This window comes from Haemorhous mexicanus, chromosome 13, assembly GCF_027477595.1.
Source record: "Haemorhous mexicanus isolate bHaeMex1 chromosome 13, bHaeMex1.pri, whole genome shotgun sequence".
Taxonomy (NCBI): domain Eukaryota; kingdom Metazoa; phylum Chordata; class Aves; order Passeriformes; family Fringillidae; genus Haemorhous; species Haemorhous mexicanus.
The window spans coordinates 395776-413144 of record NC_082353.1 but is presented as its reverse complement, the minus strand read 5'-3'; the positions used below and the strand labels follow the sequence as shown (position 1 = coordinate 413144).

At 42.2% G+C, this 17369-nt stretch overlaps 1 protein-coding gene across 9 annotated transcripts in view; it reads left to right on the top strand.

The window, feature by feature from the left end:
• Positions 1-1785: 1785 nt before the first annotated feature.
• The window catches only part of GOLGA4 (golgin A4), a 78091-nt gene continuing 62507 nt past the window's right edge, over positions 1786-17369 (top strand). For 8 of the 9 annotated variants that reach the window (XM_059858634.1, XM_059858633.1, XM_059858636.1 and 5 more), the window contains exons 1-2: positions 1838-1969; positions 7735-7830. In XM_059858634.1, coding sequence (XP_059714617.1) covers positions 1883-1969; positions 7735-7830 — 183 coding nt within the window. In that variant the 5' untranslated portion in view covers positions 1838-1882. Of the gene's footprint in view, positions 1970-7734; positions 7831-17369 lie in introns of all 9 variants that reach the window. The other variant, XM_059858632.1, reaches the window with a different exon arrangement.

The window sequence follows — 17369 nt, the reverse complement described above, 5'->3', positions numbered from 1 at the left end:
GTGAAAACATTTGTGGGCATTGGTGATTACTGCATACAGCCTTCCTAGTAGGAAACTTAACAGAAGAACACATCGTTTCTTGCAAACAGCACCATGTATTTTTTAGCCTTCATACAATGTCACTGTCAACATATTAGATTTCAAAATAGTCCAGTTGGTTGGAGAATGAATGCTGGCTACTGCTGACAGCCCTCTGCATCTACATTCGCCGCAGTGATCACACACGCACACACGTCATCCAACAAGGGTGAAATACACAGGGCAGGAGATTTTCCTCCTTTTACTGCCTTTATTAAAGTGATCAGCTCAAAGTGGGGTTTTGGCAGGTCTGCAGAGTTCTGCCGCCGCTCCCTGCAGTGAGTTAAAACAAGAGGATTTGCAGTTCTATCCCCTAGGGCTCAAAGCCGGGAGCCCTGTCCTTACATGGGCAGTGGGGGTATACCCAGGGTTCTCAGTTTAGGTTCTCAGTCCAGGGGGTCCTGGGTCCGACTGGCATCATTTTAGTTGGGGCGAGGAGTGACCGAGGTTTTCAAGCATCTCTGCCGGCTCCGGACCTCGGCCTTCATATCCAGACCCCACTCTGACCTCTCAATTCCGCTTTGGCTCGTCTTTTTTGGGGTATTTTCCAGGATTTGGTGAAGGTCCCATCCCAGTGCAGTTTGGGTTTGAGATAAATTTGCATGTCTCCTGAGATGCAAATATCTCCCTCTCCCCACCGTCCGAGGGGAGGTTGTCATCCTCCTGGCAACAGGCTAGGGTGGTTCTGAAAAACAAGAATTCTCCACAATAGAGAGTTAAACGGCGGTACTTAAGGATACTCAAGGGGTGATTCCAACATTTCACTAACAAAGAACTCTTGGCTAGCGATCAATTCCTAGCTCAACTGAAAACTTCTCTGCAGCTCCTTCTCTTAAAAAAAAAAGGTAACTTTTTTGTTCATAACAAAGGGATCTAAAGGCAGAGGTTTTAACCTTGAGCAGCCAAAAACACTTCTCCCACAGTTTCGGGGAGACAGTAATAGCAAATAGTAGCAGTAGCAGCAAACACTGCCTTTCCACCTTCAATGGTACTTTAGTTGTAACAGTGTATCTCAGGTTTACAAATAGAAGGCTACTCAAAAGAAAAACGTCGCGACTTTCTTGTTAGCAGATAGGTTTCCAGGCAGCTTCAAAAAACAACTATTGGGCACTTTTTGGTCGGAAGCTTTCACAAGCCTTAAAACCGAGCACCTTTTAGTTACCTTGCTGTCCGGTTCTTCGGCTTGTGAAAGCTTGTCCTCGACACTGATCGACTCAGGAGGAGTCTTACGCGAGCACTTACAGACCCTCAGAATCGGCATTCTGGCAAATCAAGCGTGTCCGTGGCGCGGTTTAAGGTACGGAATCAAAACGGCTACGGCGGCGGAAAGGCGCAGCGAGGCGGCAGCTTTTACCGCTCTGTTTTTCGTCCTTTCGGACAGAAGCGGTCACTCCTCCGCCTGCTGCAGTCCCAGGACGGCACCGCCTCCCTCGTCCTCCGGGAGAGAAGGAGCAAGTGAGGCCAGGCAACGCCGCTTCCCCCCGCCGCAGTCCTGGGGCCCAGGGCCGCTCAGGCTGCATCTCCGCCCGCTCTGTGGGTGGAAGAGCGCCGCGCATTGCATTGGGAAGTTTGTGCCTCGCCGTACACCGTGCCGGCCGAAGCGCTCGGCTCTACGTTGGCTGCGCAGGCGCAGCGGTCGCGGCCGCCTGTGCCCCGCGGAGGGGGTCCGAGGGCCGAGCGGCTGCGGCGGCGGCTCCGCGGGCCAGGGCGAGGGGAGATCGGTTCCGCCGCTCCCTGGATGCCCCTTGCCGCCTGACCAGTCGCCCGGAAGCCGTACCTTCATCCCCTTCTCCCTCCCGCCACCATGTTCAAGAAACTGAAGCAGAAGATCAGCGAGGAGCAGGTGCTGCCGCGCGGAGCGGGTGGACGTGCGAGCTCCCTCCCGCCGCAGGTACGGCGAGGAGGGGCCGCTGGGAGACGTGTCCGCCGGACCGTTGTGGGCACTTGTGACGGCCTTTCACGTGGCGGGGCAGGGCCGCTCTTCGCCCGGGGAGGCCTTGGTGTCTTGCGGGTCGGCCGGCCAGGCTTGCGCGACGCGACCCTCCCGCTGCTGCGGCGGCGGGGCCGGTCCGACCAAAGGCTCCGGGATCGGTCGGCTGGCGGGAATCGCTGCCCGGGTCGCTGTCAGCGCTGGGTGGCTTCGCTAGAACTTCGTCATCTAAGTTTTTACCCATCCTCCTCCTGCTAGAAACAGTGCTTCATTTTGTCAACTCTACAAAAGCTGTCTTGTGGAAGAATGTAAAAACCATCTCTTGCCTGAACATACAACAGAATGAAACACAAATGGGTTTCTTCCTTAGCATTTAAAGTAATGATACTTTCACGGGTAGTGAATAGCAATCCAGCATTGAGTTCTCTAGTTATCCTTTTCTCTCATATTAATGCTTGTTCTTTCAGTTCTGTACGTCCCTTCTGTTAACGTCTTTTAGAGGGTTGGTTTGCTTACCTCAACCTTATCCTTGCATTTCTTTAAACTGTAGATTAATTGAGAATATAGTATAAATCTGAGAACAAGGCACTTATTTATTTGTTCTAGTCATAATTTAATTGGCCATTTTCCTCTTGTGTGTACTTTCTTTCACTAAGTTATTAAAAATGTATTCTAGTAAAGGCTATTTTTAAATGATAATAATACACATCAGATAGGACATGTGTGCAGAGTATCTAAGTGAAAGTGGCCAAAAAAAAAGTTGTGATCATTCCATGCATGTGTCAAAGCAGAATAAACTCTCTCTTTGCAAATTTTGGGTAGAAAGACTTCAGCAAGTTAACTTCCTATTGGCAAAGTCTGCTGATAATGTCTGCCTGTGTCTCATTGCTAGGTTAACTATCCTGTGTATCTTGGAATCTTAATAGTATAAAAACTAATATAAACTCTGAATCCTGTGAATGTTAAGCTACAGACAGGTAATTTAGTTAATTTGACAAATAGATGATTAGTTGCTTGGGCTTGATCTGAGTGTAATTTGAGCCACTGGGAGATTTGGCACTGCATAGTCACGGTATTAGACCATGGTTTCAAAACTGCTGACAGTTATGTTCTATTCTTTGAATCACTCATTTGTGAAATAGAGGTAAGATTTTTGGAAATGGATCTGTTGTGAAATTTTGTGTAGCTTGTTTAGTCTTACTTTAAGGCATTCCACAGTATTCATTCTGTGCCTTCTCTAGTTAGTGAAGTATGTTTGTGTTACTTAAGTTTAGAGTGCTGTTTTAATTGCCATATGTGGTGAGCTTTGAACTTTCAGTGCAGTGTAAAAGAGATTGATCTGCAGAGTTTACTGTTTTCAATGTGCAGCAGCTAAATTATGATACTTTTCACAAGCATTGTAATCCACTTAGTTCAGGATATTGTAATCCACTTAGTTCGGGATGCTTCGTGCATGTGTTCGAGTTGATACTTTCTGAAAATCATTCTACTGAATAAATATGGGCTTATGTGCATATATGCACCCAACAGAATAGTATACTTTAGTCTTTATCTGGCTCTTGAAAAATTAACTTTGACAAATACTCTGAAACCTGATACGAGAGCTTATACTAAATTATACCTAGTCTATAGACCTGGTCTGCTGTACTGTGGAGAGAGCAGATTATTTAACTCAAGAGTTGACGTAAATGGAAAGGCAGAAGCAAGAAATTGCAGCAAGACATTACAACAATTTTATTTCTTGTAAAATAGTTGTCTTGCAATGTTTCTTACTCCTCAATTGCTCTCAAGTAACACTAGGGGGAAATAGTTAAATTTGTTCTTAGAAGTAAAATAAGTTTGTCTTCTCACTTCTTGTATCTCATTTGAAAACAGAGTCTGTGAAGGAAGAAGTGAGGTTTTGAGCATATAAAATATACTGTAGTCTTGCAAAAAGTGTGGGATATGCTTTTTTCCTTTGCTTTTATTCAGATCAGTAATTCAAATCCTTAAAATGCATTCCTTCCTGTCAAAACATTTTCAGACCAAATTTTCCTAACTCTTATCATTTCTTAGTTTATGAAACTCATGTTTGCATTAATTTTTGCTCTTTTCTTTCCTACACCCTGTTGTAGAGAAGCTTCACTCACTATGCTTTATACTCTCTATACTCTACTCATATCCCTTACTCTGAGACCTAGAACTTCACATTTCTACTTTGATTTGTAGTGTCCAAGACTAAATTTACTAACTTAAGACTGGTGTAAACCTGGAGGTAAAATTTCTCAAGTATAACTTGAGAAATACAACCTTTTCTGAGGAGGTGTTTGTAGGCCTTCCTCTTTCATACGGATTGTTAGCTAACTGATGTCATCTGTCAAATTGAGAATAGCTGTCCCTTAAAGTCTGTGGAACACATCTCTTTCTGATAGCTGACAGGGTGGAAAAAGGCGCTATTGCGATTATGGGTGTCTTAAACTGCTACTTGTCCAAGATTGTCACCTAACAAATAGGCATGAAGAAAAAATGGAGACAGTCAGTACTTTCTTTGTCTCAGTTTTTAATAGCACTGACAGACCTTGGTCTGCCTGGTCCTGAGTCAGAGGACCATGACTGCCGGAACATTAACTTTCCATTTGTGAACATGGAAATTTTAAGATAAGTTATGTCAGTTGAATGAATGTTTGTAAGTTCATGGGGCCTATGGGATTCAACCCAGGGTACTAAAGGAGCTAGCAAATGTTACGGGTAGGATCCCTCTCAGCCATCCTGGGAATCTGAGGAGGTCCCTGCTGACTGGGAGCTAGCCAGTGTTATTCCAGTTTACTGGAAGGGCATGAGGGAATATGCAGAAATCTACAGAGTTAACCTCAGAACCTGGAAAAATTATTTAAAAAAATCATACTTTATGCCGTTGAAAGACATTTAAATAACAGTGCAATCATCAGACAGTCAACGTGGGTTCACAAAGGGAGAATCCTCTATAAAAAATCTTCCGCAGTGAGTTCACCTGCCTGGTAGACAAAGGGAAGGTGGTGGATGTAGTTTTTCTGGGTTCTATAAAGGCTTTTGGTACTGTTCTTCCCAGTATTCTTCCAGACAAGTTTTCCAACAGTGGGATGAGCAGGTATGCAGTGCCCTGGATGAAGAGCAGGGCTCAAATTATTGCAGCAAACAGGACATCTGGCTGGTGACCAGTTACCAGTGGTGTTCCTCAGGGCTCAGGTCTAGAGGCAGCTCTGTTCAGACTCTTGATCAGTGATCTGGAGGCTGCAGTTGAATGTGCAGATAGTTAGGTGATGATACGAAACCGGGAAGTGCTGCCGACTCTCCCATGGGACAAGAGGCTTTGCCTTGCAGAGGAAGCTGGATTGATTGGGATATTGAGCAGTCACCAATGACAGGAAGCTGAGCAAGACCAACCAAATGCTGGATTCTGCACCTGGATGGAGTAATTCCAGGCACAAGTCTGAACTGGGAGAGGAGTGGCTGGAGAGCAGGCCTGCAGAAGGGGGTTTGGGGGTGCTGGTTGGCAGGAAGCTCAATGGGATCAGCAGTGTGTGTGCCAAGGGGGCAAACCTCATCCTGGAGTGCCAGCCAAGAGGGGTGGTTATGCTGCTGAATTCAGCACTAGTGCAGCCTCACCTTGAGTACTGCGTGCAGTTCTGGGCCCCACTATTAAAAAGGGATGTGAAGGTCCTTGCACATGTCCTGAGAAGGGCACCAAAGCAAGGCAAGGGGCTGGCAGGAATGTGCTCTGGGGAGCACTGAGGGCACTGGGCTTGTCTGGTTTGGAGAGGAGGAGTCTGAGGGATGACCTCACTGCCCCCTTCAGCTTCCTGAGGAGGAGAAGTAGAGAGGGAGGTACTGAGCTCTTCTCCCTGGTACACAGCACCAGAACATGCTGGAATAACTCAAACTGTGTCTGTCACGGGAGATTTGGACTTAACATGAGGAAACACTATTTTACCCAGAGGGTGGCCAAAACATATAATAGGCTTCCTGGAGAGGTGGTCGGTGCCTTCCCCACCTTGCCTGTCAGTGCTGAAGAGGCATTTGGACAGTACCCTTAAAGCTGTGCTTTAACTTTTAGTCAGCCCTGAGCTGGTCAGGAAGTTGAACCCTTCCAATATAACTATACTATGCTGTTTCGGCTCTTTCTATTTTTGCATAAGATCAATGAATATTTGTGCTGCAAAGCTTAGTGCCACTGAAATGACTGTAAATTGGCAAAAAGTCTGAATGCAGCAGTGAGAACTGTAGAACCATTAAGGGCAGGGTGAAGAGATGTGTTCATGTTGCTTCTAAGCAGTGACAAAGTGTCCTTGAATGTTTCTGACCCTTACCAAACAGAAGAAAATTGATTTTCAAATAATCTTTAAAACTCTGGCATTAGATTGAGGGTAGGAATAAAAGAGTAGGCTGTCAGCATTAATAGATTGGGTTTTTTTATAGATCCTATGAATACTTTGGTATGATTGTTTTCAGCAGTACATAAAGCTTTCATGACGAATAGCTATTTGGTACTAGGTAAGCTGTTTGACTTTTGAGTAGTATTTTCAAGTTGGGACATTGGCCTACCTCTTCAGACCTGTAATTATGACTAATTTTAGAATAATTTTGATATAAGAAAGAACAAATACAGCTACTACTCCTGCTTCCAGCACTGTTCAGCTGATAGAAATTTCAAGAAGAGGTAGGGTCAAAACATGCATGTGCATATATCCTGGGTGAAGTACCCCTGGGCCCTTCTGGCAGGTGGAACTTCTGGTCATCTGACCACTCTGGGCCTGGATTTGGGCTCCAGGGGCAGAGTATGGCACATTTCCTTTGGTGTGCCAGGTATTGGCAGCCACTGCAGGACTGGGATACAGGTCCGGAGGGATGGGGTCTCGTGCAGGAGGGCATCACCTCATCAAAGCAAGGCCTGACCTTCCTCTTCCTGCCACATGCCTGAAATATTTTGAGTCCACAATCCTTCCAGCTTTTCACAATACCTGATGAGAAATCTTGCTAATTACTTTCTTTTGTATAGATCTGCTTGTTGTTACTTTACTACTCATTACATTTATACTGAAATTTAACATTTGAAGCTTGAATGATGAGGCTGGCAAGGTAGTTTCTTTGAGTTGGTGTGACTTTTTAGAACCTCAGATTGAACAAAGTTGTAAAATTTCTGTGAATAGATGTTTAGTTCTGATAGAAACAACATGTACATATAGACATCAGAAAAATATAGCAATTTCTTGCGCCTTTTTAATTGTTTAGATTCAATGTTATAAATACTACAAATTAAAAGTTCATAAATTTTCTTGGTGTCATTTTTTTGTTGTTAATTTTCTAAGTTCTTGATCAGATTCTGTTCCACTTGTAAATGCTTGAATCCCTGTCAAATCACTAAACTTTTAAACCTTAAGCAACTGTAATATGTTCCTAAAATATTAGGAGGCTTGTTTTTCAAATATGGTCTAAGAGGACCATAGTCAGAAATAATCAAAATAACCCATTTTGTTGTTTGTTCTTGTGGCTGATTCATTACACATTTTGCTCTGGGGACTTTTTAGTAAGGTAGAACTTGTCACAGACAGTTGTTTTCTTTAAAAAGATCTAGACTAGGTTTCACTGAGATGATGTAGTTAGTAATTATTGAATTACTAATTTACTAATAATCATAAATTATGATAGAGATACATAATTAGTTCTGGAGTTAATAGTATTACTTGTTGATATACATGATCTCTCTATAGGTCCCTTCCAGATCCCCTCCATCAACTGGCAACAGAATCAGGACAACTTCATTTACGGATCAGAATCAGGAAGGCACTTTAACACCAGACAAAGAGGTCAGTTGAGAACTGTTTTTCTCTGCTTTTCAGCTTAAAAAACCTAAGTTTATGTCCTTCATTACATTTTTTTTCCCAATCTCACTATTTTCTGTGTATTTATAGATATAAATAGTCTGGTTTTTAGGTTAAACACCAAAGTGTTTAATAGTAATAAAACAGATCTTTAAGCTGTAGTGATTAACCTCCAGATTAGGAAACGCCGTAAGTCTTCAGGTCTTAAAAATCTTATTCCTGAACTGAACTCAGTGACGTAGTGGGACAGAGGATATATTCAGAGAGATTCACTTCATTTTTGTCCCACTTTTGGTTGAAAAGCTAGGTGAATCCAGGTTGGATGATCCAAAAGGTTTATACAGAGAGCATTTGTGATTGTTTCTAACCGTGCCATTAATAAGCATCAAACTCAAAGTTATTTCCCCCACCCCACTTTCTTTCTCCCATCCCCCCAAACTTAAAACCAACCCAGCCCCCCTCACCTCCCCCCCACCAAAATAACCTGAACAAGAAACTAAACTGAGTCTAAATTATTAGTCATAAAATATCATTAAAATCATTATCAGGATGATGGGTAACCTTGACTTGCATAATAAAGCAAACAAAAAAGATAATCTGCACTTACCTTGTTTCATATTAAGTACTATGGCTCTTTTGAAGCAACTTGATTTAAAAAAAAAGGGCAACAAATACAAATAAACAAAACATTTCTCTGACTTAGTGAGCATGGACATAGTCTGATAGCATAAAGCAGGATGCTTCTGTGTCTGTGAACTTTTTTAGAGGATATGTTTTGTCCTTGTTGGAGAATTGAGTTGCTTTGTTTCACCACAAAAAGTGATGCATACTCTTGCAGTGGAACAATCCACTTTAATTTTTAACATAATTTTTTCTTTAGGAGATAATCAGCTATACCTGAAATTTGCAATGGATTTCATTATGAATGCTATCAGAGATTACAGCTTGGCAGTTTGCTTCCTGAAATAATAGAAATTGAAGGGAAAGTACCTCATGATTTTGTTTTGTATTTTGGTATTTTTTAATAAATACTTATTTTCTCTACTGTGATATGTATATATGTGTGTATGTGTATGTATGTATATATGTCTGTAATGAATTCCCTCTCTTCTTGGAAAAAGATTTTCTGTTAACTAGTGCTCCAAAATGTTAGCAAGCAGCATCACCCAGGATAAATTACTTACTAAGTTTTTCAGTAAGGAGAGTTTTCTGTTCTTAATACAGGGCATAGAAGTAGCATATTGCCACTTGAGAACTACTACTGTGGCCTAGAAGAAGCAAAGGATTCTCCATAGCAACTGCCAAGTTACAGCGGAAGAACATTAATCTCTAAATAGACTGGTTAGACTGGAATGACCAGAGAGGCAGAAGGAAAAATAAGATTAAGAGTATAAACAGAGGTACTAAAGTGCCATCGGATTTGCAGTTATCCTTCGTCTTAGGGGAGCTGCCATAACAGTTTTACTTGTGAAACACATCCTTTAATTAGAAATTCAGGAAGTAGCGAAGTCCTAAAGGGATGAAAACATCTTTTTTTTTGTTGTTGGCTTTACATCAAACGGAATATTTTACAAAAAATTAAGTTTAAATGATTAAAACAAGAAATCTAATTTCTCCAAAAATTTCTTATAAATGTTGGCAGTATGATTAAAAGCAAATTATCTTTGAAATCTGTTGGATTAGATTTTCATAAAATTCAATTCAGCGGCAGTATACCATGCTTAAATAAGATGCGGATATTGCATATTGTCACTGAAAAGACATGCCCTGATTATATGTATGCATTAAGTCTTTTGGAGGGTATTTTTTGTGGTCTCATTTGACCAAGCAGTTGTTTTATGTGCAGATGTCAATGGCAGTGGCATTACTGTGAGCTGTTGGACAACATTTAATACACTGAAAATATTTGGTTGAGGAGTATTGTATGCTAAAACATTTTTGCAGTACATGAATAATTGCTATCCCTTTTTACTAAAAGGGATATTTACTGAAAGCTAAGCAAAATTAGTGTTTCATAATGTTTTTGTATGTTTTGTGTCCTCTGTGAGCTATGTTTTAGTATGTCTTTAAATAGCTCAGGTTTTTGTATTTTTACTTCCATAGTATTAAAGTTGGAAGTATCACACATGAAATCTTTTGTTTATTCTCAGAATATTTTTATAATAAATATAATTTCAGAATTAGTTACAGTTGTAAATGACATCATTAGTCTGACCGAATAATTATAATAAAACATACATGCCAACATTTGTGCTTTATACTCTACAATGAGACGATTTAAAAAATACTTTAATATTTCAAGATTCCAAGATGCTATCAGTTTAAAATAAACCTACAACTTATATGCTCCATGTATGTAATACCAGGTAAGTTTCTTTTTCATGCCAATTTTCCTCTTCAGCTTGTATTTTATTTGATATATGAATCTCCAGTAGCAGTGTTATAGAAAACCTCAAAAATTTTTAATGAATAGGAAAAGGCAGACGTCTGACTAGTTCTATATTCTCTTATTGCAAGTAACTCGTAAAACATGATCACATTGTGAAGTAAAACTGCTTCCGCAGAACTTCATCTGACAATTTGCATATCCAGTCCTTTCTGATTTGGTAGTCTGCTGTTTAAAACAGCCCTAGACTATTAAAATACGCTTATTTAGTGAGTTCATTCTTTTCTATGGAAAAATAGTGTTCAGTTTTCAAACTGTTTTCACATTGGCTTTTGAACAGAGTTGAGGTGAAATACATAAATTGTATTCACTATAGCTCCTGTAAGTTACTTGTTTACAAGTATACAAGGCCCAAATGCAGAAGATAACAAAGCTAGTGCTAGTTTGCTATCAGCTGAGAGCAAGCAGCTGATGGATTGTTGTGGATGACCTACCAGTCATGCATCCAAATGTCACTGATATCCTAATTATTGTTATGGAAGTGACAGCAGAGCATGATATATATAGCACTTAGACCTAAAGATACTTAGCCAAGGTGTTTTTTGGTCTCACTTTAATGGTATATAATGACTGTGTTATTAAATTAGTTGAAATGTTTCTTTAACATTGGCTATTAATAAAGCATGATAAGAAGGCTGAAATAATATTCCTTCAATACTTTTGTTATTCCTTTGTCTTTTCTGTATTCATATACTTCATTTGAAGTACTTCTAAATAGGTGTTGCCATGCAAAGATGTTAGTGGTTCAGATATATCTGTATTTTTTTACTATCTGATATTTAGGACTAATTTTTGGAGGCTGCATAAGCTAGTTTGAATCTAAACTACTTGTATTTTACAGCTCCTGATACATATAGGATGCTTAGATGCTTAGGTGTCTCATCAAAATGAAAAGCAAACCAGAAAAGACCTATTTGTTTTCTGTACTACAGCTTTCTGAAAGTGCAGTTCAGCTCTCCTAGGCTCTGGGACTTACTTTATTGCAGAGAGAAACTCTTGAAATTTTAGCTCCTTAGTGTTTCTATTCCTTTAGGACAAATAACCAAATTTATTTATATATTTTACTCTGGGGAATAAGTTCTTTTTAAGTAAGACTTGAAACAAAACCTTTAGCTGATAGTTGACATCTACCTTCTTGAAGTAGATGAGGAAATGGTGGCTTTTCACTTAGACAAGTTTTGTAGTCTCATCGTGTTTCTTCTGTCTTGCTGTGCTGGTATATAACATAGCAAAACTGCTCATGTACAGTTATAGAAGCTTTTGAGTGTTAACATACTTCAAATACATGTATGCCATGATGCACTTTGCTAACAAGATAAATGAATTTTCAAATTTGCTTGATAACAGGCTAATACAAAATTTGGAACTACTGATTCTCTTCTTTTCATGAAAGGGAATAATGACTACCTTTGGCAATCAAACATACTATATGCATGTAACATGTATAATATTCACCTACTGCCATCTCCAGAGCAATGAGACTTGGGCCAGACTCTGATCCCTGTTAAATTTTGCAGTTTCTTTCACAGCATATTAAGGAAGCGGTTTGATCTAGGAATTGCATGTACTTTGGCCTTTGCACCCCACTCACCAGAATACTTGAGGAAGAAGATTTGAGCATGACAATTCTTCAGAGGAACAAGGAATAATAATATTAATAAGAACACAGTCATTTCTAGAGTTCAGAAAGTCCTTAAAGATCAAGTAAGGCTGCTTCATTTAGGCCAAACCTGAGGGCTACAAAAACTGTTCAGAATGTTGAAAATACAAAGGTTATTTAAACAATAACTTTATGTGTCCTTTGATAATGCTGAATGTAACATCATCTGGCGTTTGGCTTCATCAACGATTTTACCTCATTTGCAGCTTTCTATCCAAGATAGAAACGTTTGTTAGTCAGTAGGATTTACTTGCAGAAAAATAGAATAAGACTTAAGTATTGTGACAGAAGATCAGTAATGTCACAGTTTGCTAAGGAAGCATTCCTGTTTGCTCATGAGCTGCTCTGGTAGTCACACTTGCGCCACCCTAGGCTTTTGCTGCTGGGGCTGAAGCCCCTTCACCACAAGCAGCTCTAATGAGCTGATGGGTGCCCCACCTGACTCCCCACACACTCATACTGAGACAAGTTTCATGATGCTCACATGTTAGACAAGTTTCCCTCACTGCCTTGACCCAAGGTTTCTCCCAACAGAGTCCTAGACTCTGCTTCCTTTAAGAATTTTTATCGTGGTGCAGATGGAGTTGGGTGTCTCCTTTACAGATCCTGAGCAAAGGAACGCCTGGCTTTCATACTATGTGCCTGTTTTAATGGTGATATTTGATCTGGGGTCTTCTCACTGTTCATTGGGTTCTACAGAGTCTCTGGGTAGCTGGACACAGTCCAGCTGGCATGGCAAGGCTGTGCCTTTTTGTTGGGCAAAGGGCTCATCGCTGGGGGTTTCAGCCATTTCCCCCCACCCAGGGCACAACCTGTAGCTTGCAGTGCCATTGTACACTGAGCTACCTGTACTATCTGTAGTCCTCAACAGGCTTCAGCTTATAAATTTGGTGCTTGAGATTAAGATCAGTATGGGCTAGGGAAATTATTTACCCTGGAGTATCACAGAATTGGTAGGATTGGAAGGAACCTCTGGAGATTGTAGCACTGGAGTCTCTGGGTGGGCAAGGATAGGTTAGATTCAGTCTACACGGGGACCATCAGCCAATGTCATTCACGTCTAAATGCAAATGTGTCATTGGCCAGAGAGCTGGATGGTGTTAAGACCTCGATGAATCACATGTGTAACTGGAGCTCCTATAAAAGGAGCTGCGGGAATAAACTTGAGGCTGTTTGTCTCAAGAACTTTGGAGTGTGTGTCATCCCTGTCTCCCTGTCTCTGACTCACACCTCCCCCCCACCCCGCCCGCCCTCTTCCCCACCCCCACCCCCCCCGCAACGTTACAGGAGATCATGTAGTCCAACCCTGTTCCAAGGCAGGGTCACCTAAAAAGAGGGTTACACAGGAAACGAATGTGTCCGGGTAGGTTTTGAATGTCTTTAGAGAGGGACATTCTATGACCTGCCTGGGAAGCCTGTTTTAGTGTTCTGCTACCCTAAGTGTAAAGAAGTTCTTCCTCATGCTGAGGTGGAACTTTCTGTTGTTTGGTTTATTGCCATTACTCCTTGTCTTGTTGCTGGGCACCACTGAAGAGTCTGGCACCATCCTCTTGACAACCTTCTTTGAGATATTTGTGTGTATTGATTAGATCTCTTCTCTGTCTTCTCTTTTTAGACTGAACAGGCCCAGCTTCTGCAGTCTTTCCATGTAAGAAAGATGTTCCAGACCCCTAATTATCTTTGTGGCCCTCTGCTGGAACCTCTCCAGTAGCTCCTTGTCTTTCTTGTACTGAGGAGTCCAGAACTCCACACAACACTCCAGATGTTGTCTTATTAGAGCTGAGTAGAGGGGGAGAATCACCTCCATCAACCTGCTGGGCAGAGTCTTCCTGATGTACCCCAGGGTACCACTGGCCCTCCTAGCTGCAGGGGCACTGGTAAACTTGCAGCTGCTCCAAGACTTCAAGGTCCTTCCCTGCAGAGCTGCTCTCTTCAGCCCCTAAGCTGTACTGATACTTGGGGTTATTCTTTTCCAGGTGCAGTCCCCTTGTTGAACTTCATTAGGTTTCTCGGTGCCCAATTCTCCAGCTTATCAAGGTCCTGCTAAATGGCAGCACAGCTTTTAGGTGTATTAGCCATTCCCCCCAGAGTATATTTGAAACAAAGTGTTGGAAGCTCTTAGTAGGATTTCTATAGCAAGCTTCAAGTGAGATATGATGGTATTCTTAGGATTTGAAAAGGTTAAAGAATGACCTACATCTTTGCATCTTCTGTTTATGGTATGCTTCATCTCAGTTGATTCCAGCTTGTCTAGTTTTATTAATTGCTATACCAGCCTACTGCTGATATGCTGCTGGTGATACATTAGACAATATAGCACCAGATGTATTTAATGTTTCTGAAGCTAGTAAGATTATCCAGAGTGGGTTTTAGGACAAATCCTGAAGCACAAGAATCCTGTGTGGTAATACTATTTAATGTTGGCTCACTAGCAGGTTGCTTCTTGCTTGTTTGCAGGCAGAGATTAATTTTTTTTTTGTGGTTTTTAATCACCCTTTCCCTAACATCCCCACCCCAGAGTTAACTAGACAGTTAGTTCTTAAAGTTGTACTGAATAGTTGGTTGAAAAAAAAAGAAAAATGTAGATAAAAGCACATGTATATATTGGAAAGCATTAAGTAGTGTAATTACAGGACTCACTAGGGGGCTCTGCCCATAATTTAACTAAATATGTACCAGGTTATGAGCTGTCAGAATGTTGTGGTATGACATTGGCCAGACACCACCAGGCACTTAGAAAAGTTGTTCACTCACTCACTCACTCACTCACTCACTCACTCACTCACTCACTCACTCTTGTTACAGTTGGGCAGAGGAGAGGGAAAGGAAATAAATGGACGGTTTATGAGTTGACATAAGAATTGGGGGAAAACACTCTTAAGGGCAAAATAGGTTCAAATTTAAAGGTATAAGGTAAATTTGTTATTAACAGAGTCAGAGAAGGATAACGAGAAGTAAAATAAGCGTTATAAATACCTTTCTTCCCCTCCCCCCCCCCCAGCCCCTCCCTCTTTCACCCTGACAGCATAGGGAGACAGGGAAGGGGGGTTTTGGTTAGTTCATCACCCAAGATCTTTTTCTATCCGCTCAGGGAGGGAAGTCTTTTCTCTGCTATGCCCTGGGGTCCCTCCCATGGGAGATGGTCCTCCGTGAACTCCTCCAGTCTGGCTCCAATCTTACAAGCAGGAGTCCTGCCAAAACTTTTGCAACGTGAGTCCCTCCCATAGGCGAACAATCTTTCTGAAATTGGTGTGGGTCGCTCATCTGCAGGGTGCTGTCCTTCGGGGATAGGCTGTTCTAGTTTGGAAGTTCCACTTGGTGGAAGCTTGTAGCCATTTCTCACAGAAGCCATTTCTGTGGCCCTCTCCCACTACTAAAAAACCAGGCCATGCCAAAATCAACTTACAGAGTAGCAAAAATACTGCAAGGAAGTCCTTAAATATTTTCATTGTTGCTCACTTAACATTGGATAGTGGAGGATGAACTCACTAATGGGCAAATGCAGCCAGATCTAAATGTGTTAAAGAAATACCATTTTTGGACCATGACTGAGTATATTCTGTCTTTGGTAGCTATTTGAAGTGTGAAACACTTGTCTTGGCTACTGAATAGGAAATATTTTGAAATTTCATCTTCATAGAGGGCTCACTGTTCTGCCTCAGTATTGTTGTGCCTTCTTTGCTTGTAAGGTTGGCTCACTGAATCACAGAATTAAGTAGGTTGGAAAGGACCTTTGAGATCATCAAGTCCAACCTATGACCTAACATCACCTTATCAACTAGACACGGCACTAAGTGCCACATCCAGTCTTTTCTTAAGCACCTCCAGGGATGGTGACTCCACCATCATTCTGGGCAGCCCATTCCAGTGCCCAATCACTCTTTCTGTGAAGAACTTCTTCCTAATGTCCTCCCAAATGTCCTAAACCTAAGCATTTTCTGATGCAGCTTAAGACTGTCAGTTGTTTCCTGGGAGAAGAGACCGACTCCCACTTGACTACAACTTCCTTTGAGGCAGTTGTAGAGAGTGAAAATATCTCCCCTGACTCTCCTTTTCTCCAGGCTAAACAACCCTTCAGCCATTCCTCATGGCACTTGTGTTCCAGACCCTTCACCAGCCTTGTTGCCCTTCTCTGGACATGCTCCAGCATCTCAACATCCTTCCTAAATTGAGGGGCCCAGACCTGAACACAGTACTCAAGCTGTGGTCTCACCAGTGCCGAGTCTAGGGGAAGAATCACTTCCCTGGTCCTGCTGGCCACACTATTGCTGATACAGGCCAGGATCCCATTGACTTTCTTGGCCATTTGGGCACACTGCTGGATCACGTTCAGTCTGCCATCAGTCAGTACCCCCAGGTCCCTTTCTGCCTGGCCTCTGTCCAGCCTCTCTGTTCCTAGCCCATAGTTCTGCAGGGGGTTGTTGTGGCCAAAGTGCAGCACCTGACACTTGTTTTGTTAAACCTCATGTAGTTGGATTTGTCCTATCAATCCAGCCTGTCCCGGTTGCTCTGCAGAGCTCTCCTACCCTCCAGCAGATTGAGATTCACACCCAACTTGGTGTCATCTGCAAATTTGCTGAGGATGGACTCAATCCCCTTATCAGATCATCAGTAAAGATACTAAGCAGGTCTAGGCCCAACACAGATCCCTGGGGGTTGTCACTAGTGATGGGCCACCAACAGACGATCCAACACCATTCACCACTGCTCTCTGGGCCTGGCAATCCAGCCAGTTCATAACCCTTCAAAGAGTGCACCTGTCCAAGCCATGGGCTGTCAGCTTTTCCAGGATTTTCCCATGGGAGATTGTGTCAAAAAGACTTTGCTCAGTCCAGGTAGACAACTTCAACAGCCTTCCCTGCATCCACCAGCTGGGTCACCTGGTCATAAAAGGAGGTCAGGTTGGTTAGGTAGGGCCTGCCTGTCCTAAATCCATGCTGGCTGGTTCTGATCCCTTGGCCACCTTGTAGGTGCTGTGTGATTGTACTCAAGATGATCTGTTCATAACCTTGCTGGACACCAAGGTCAGACTGACAGGCTTATGGTTTCCTGGATCCTCCTTTTGGTCCTTCTGATGGATTGGCATTAGATTGACCGGTTTCCAGTAATTTTGGACCTCCCCAGTTAGCCAAGACTGATGATAAGTGAGGGAGAATGGCTTAGGGATCTCTTCTTCATACCAGCTCACTCATCTGGTCCCACGGGCTTGTGAGCATTTGAAGTAGCTCAACAGGTCACTAACTGCTTCCTTCTGGATTGCAGGGAGGCTATTTATTCTCTGTCTTTCTAATAGTTCAGGAAGCCAGTTGACCTGAGAACAACCTAATTGTTAAAAACTGAGGAAAAGAGGTCTCCTCCCCTTCTGTGCTTGCCTTTACTCGAGCAACAAAGGACAAGGCTGAGATGATTTAGAAATGT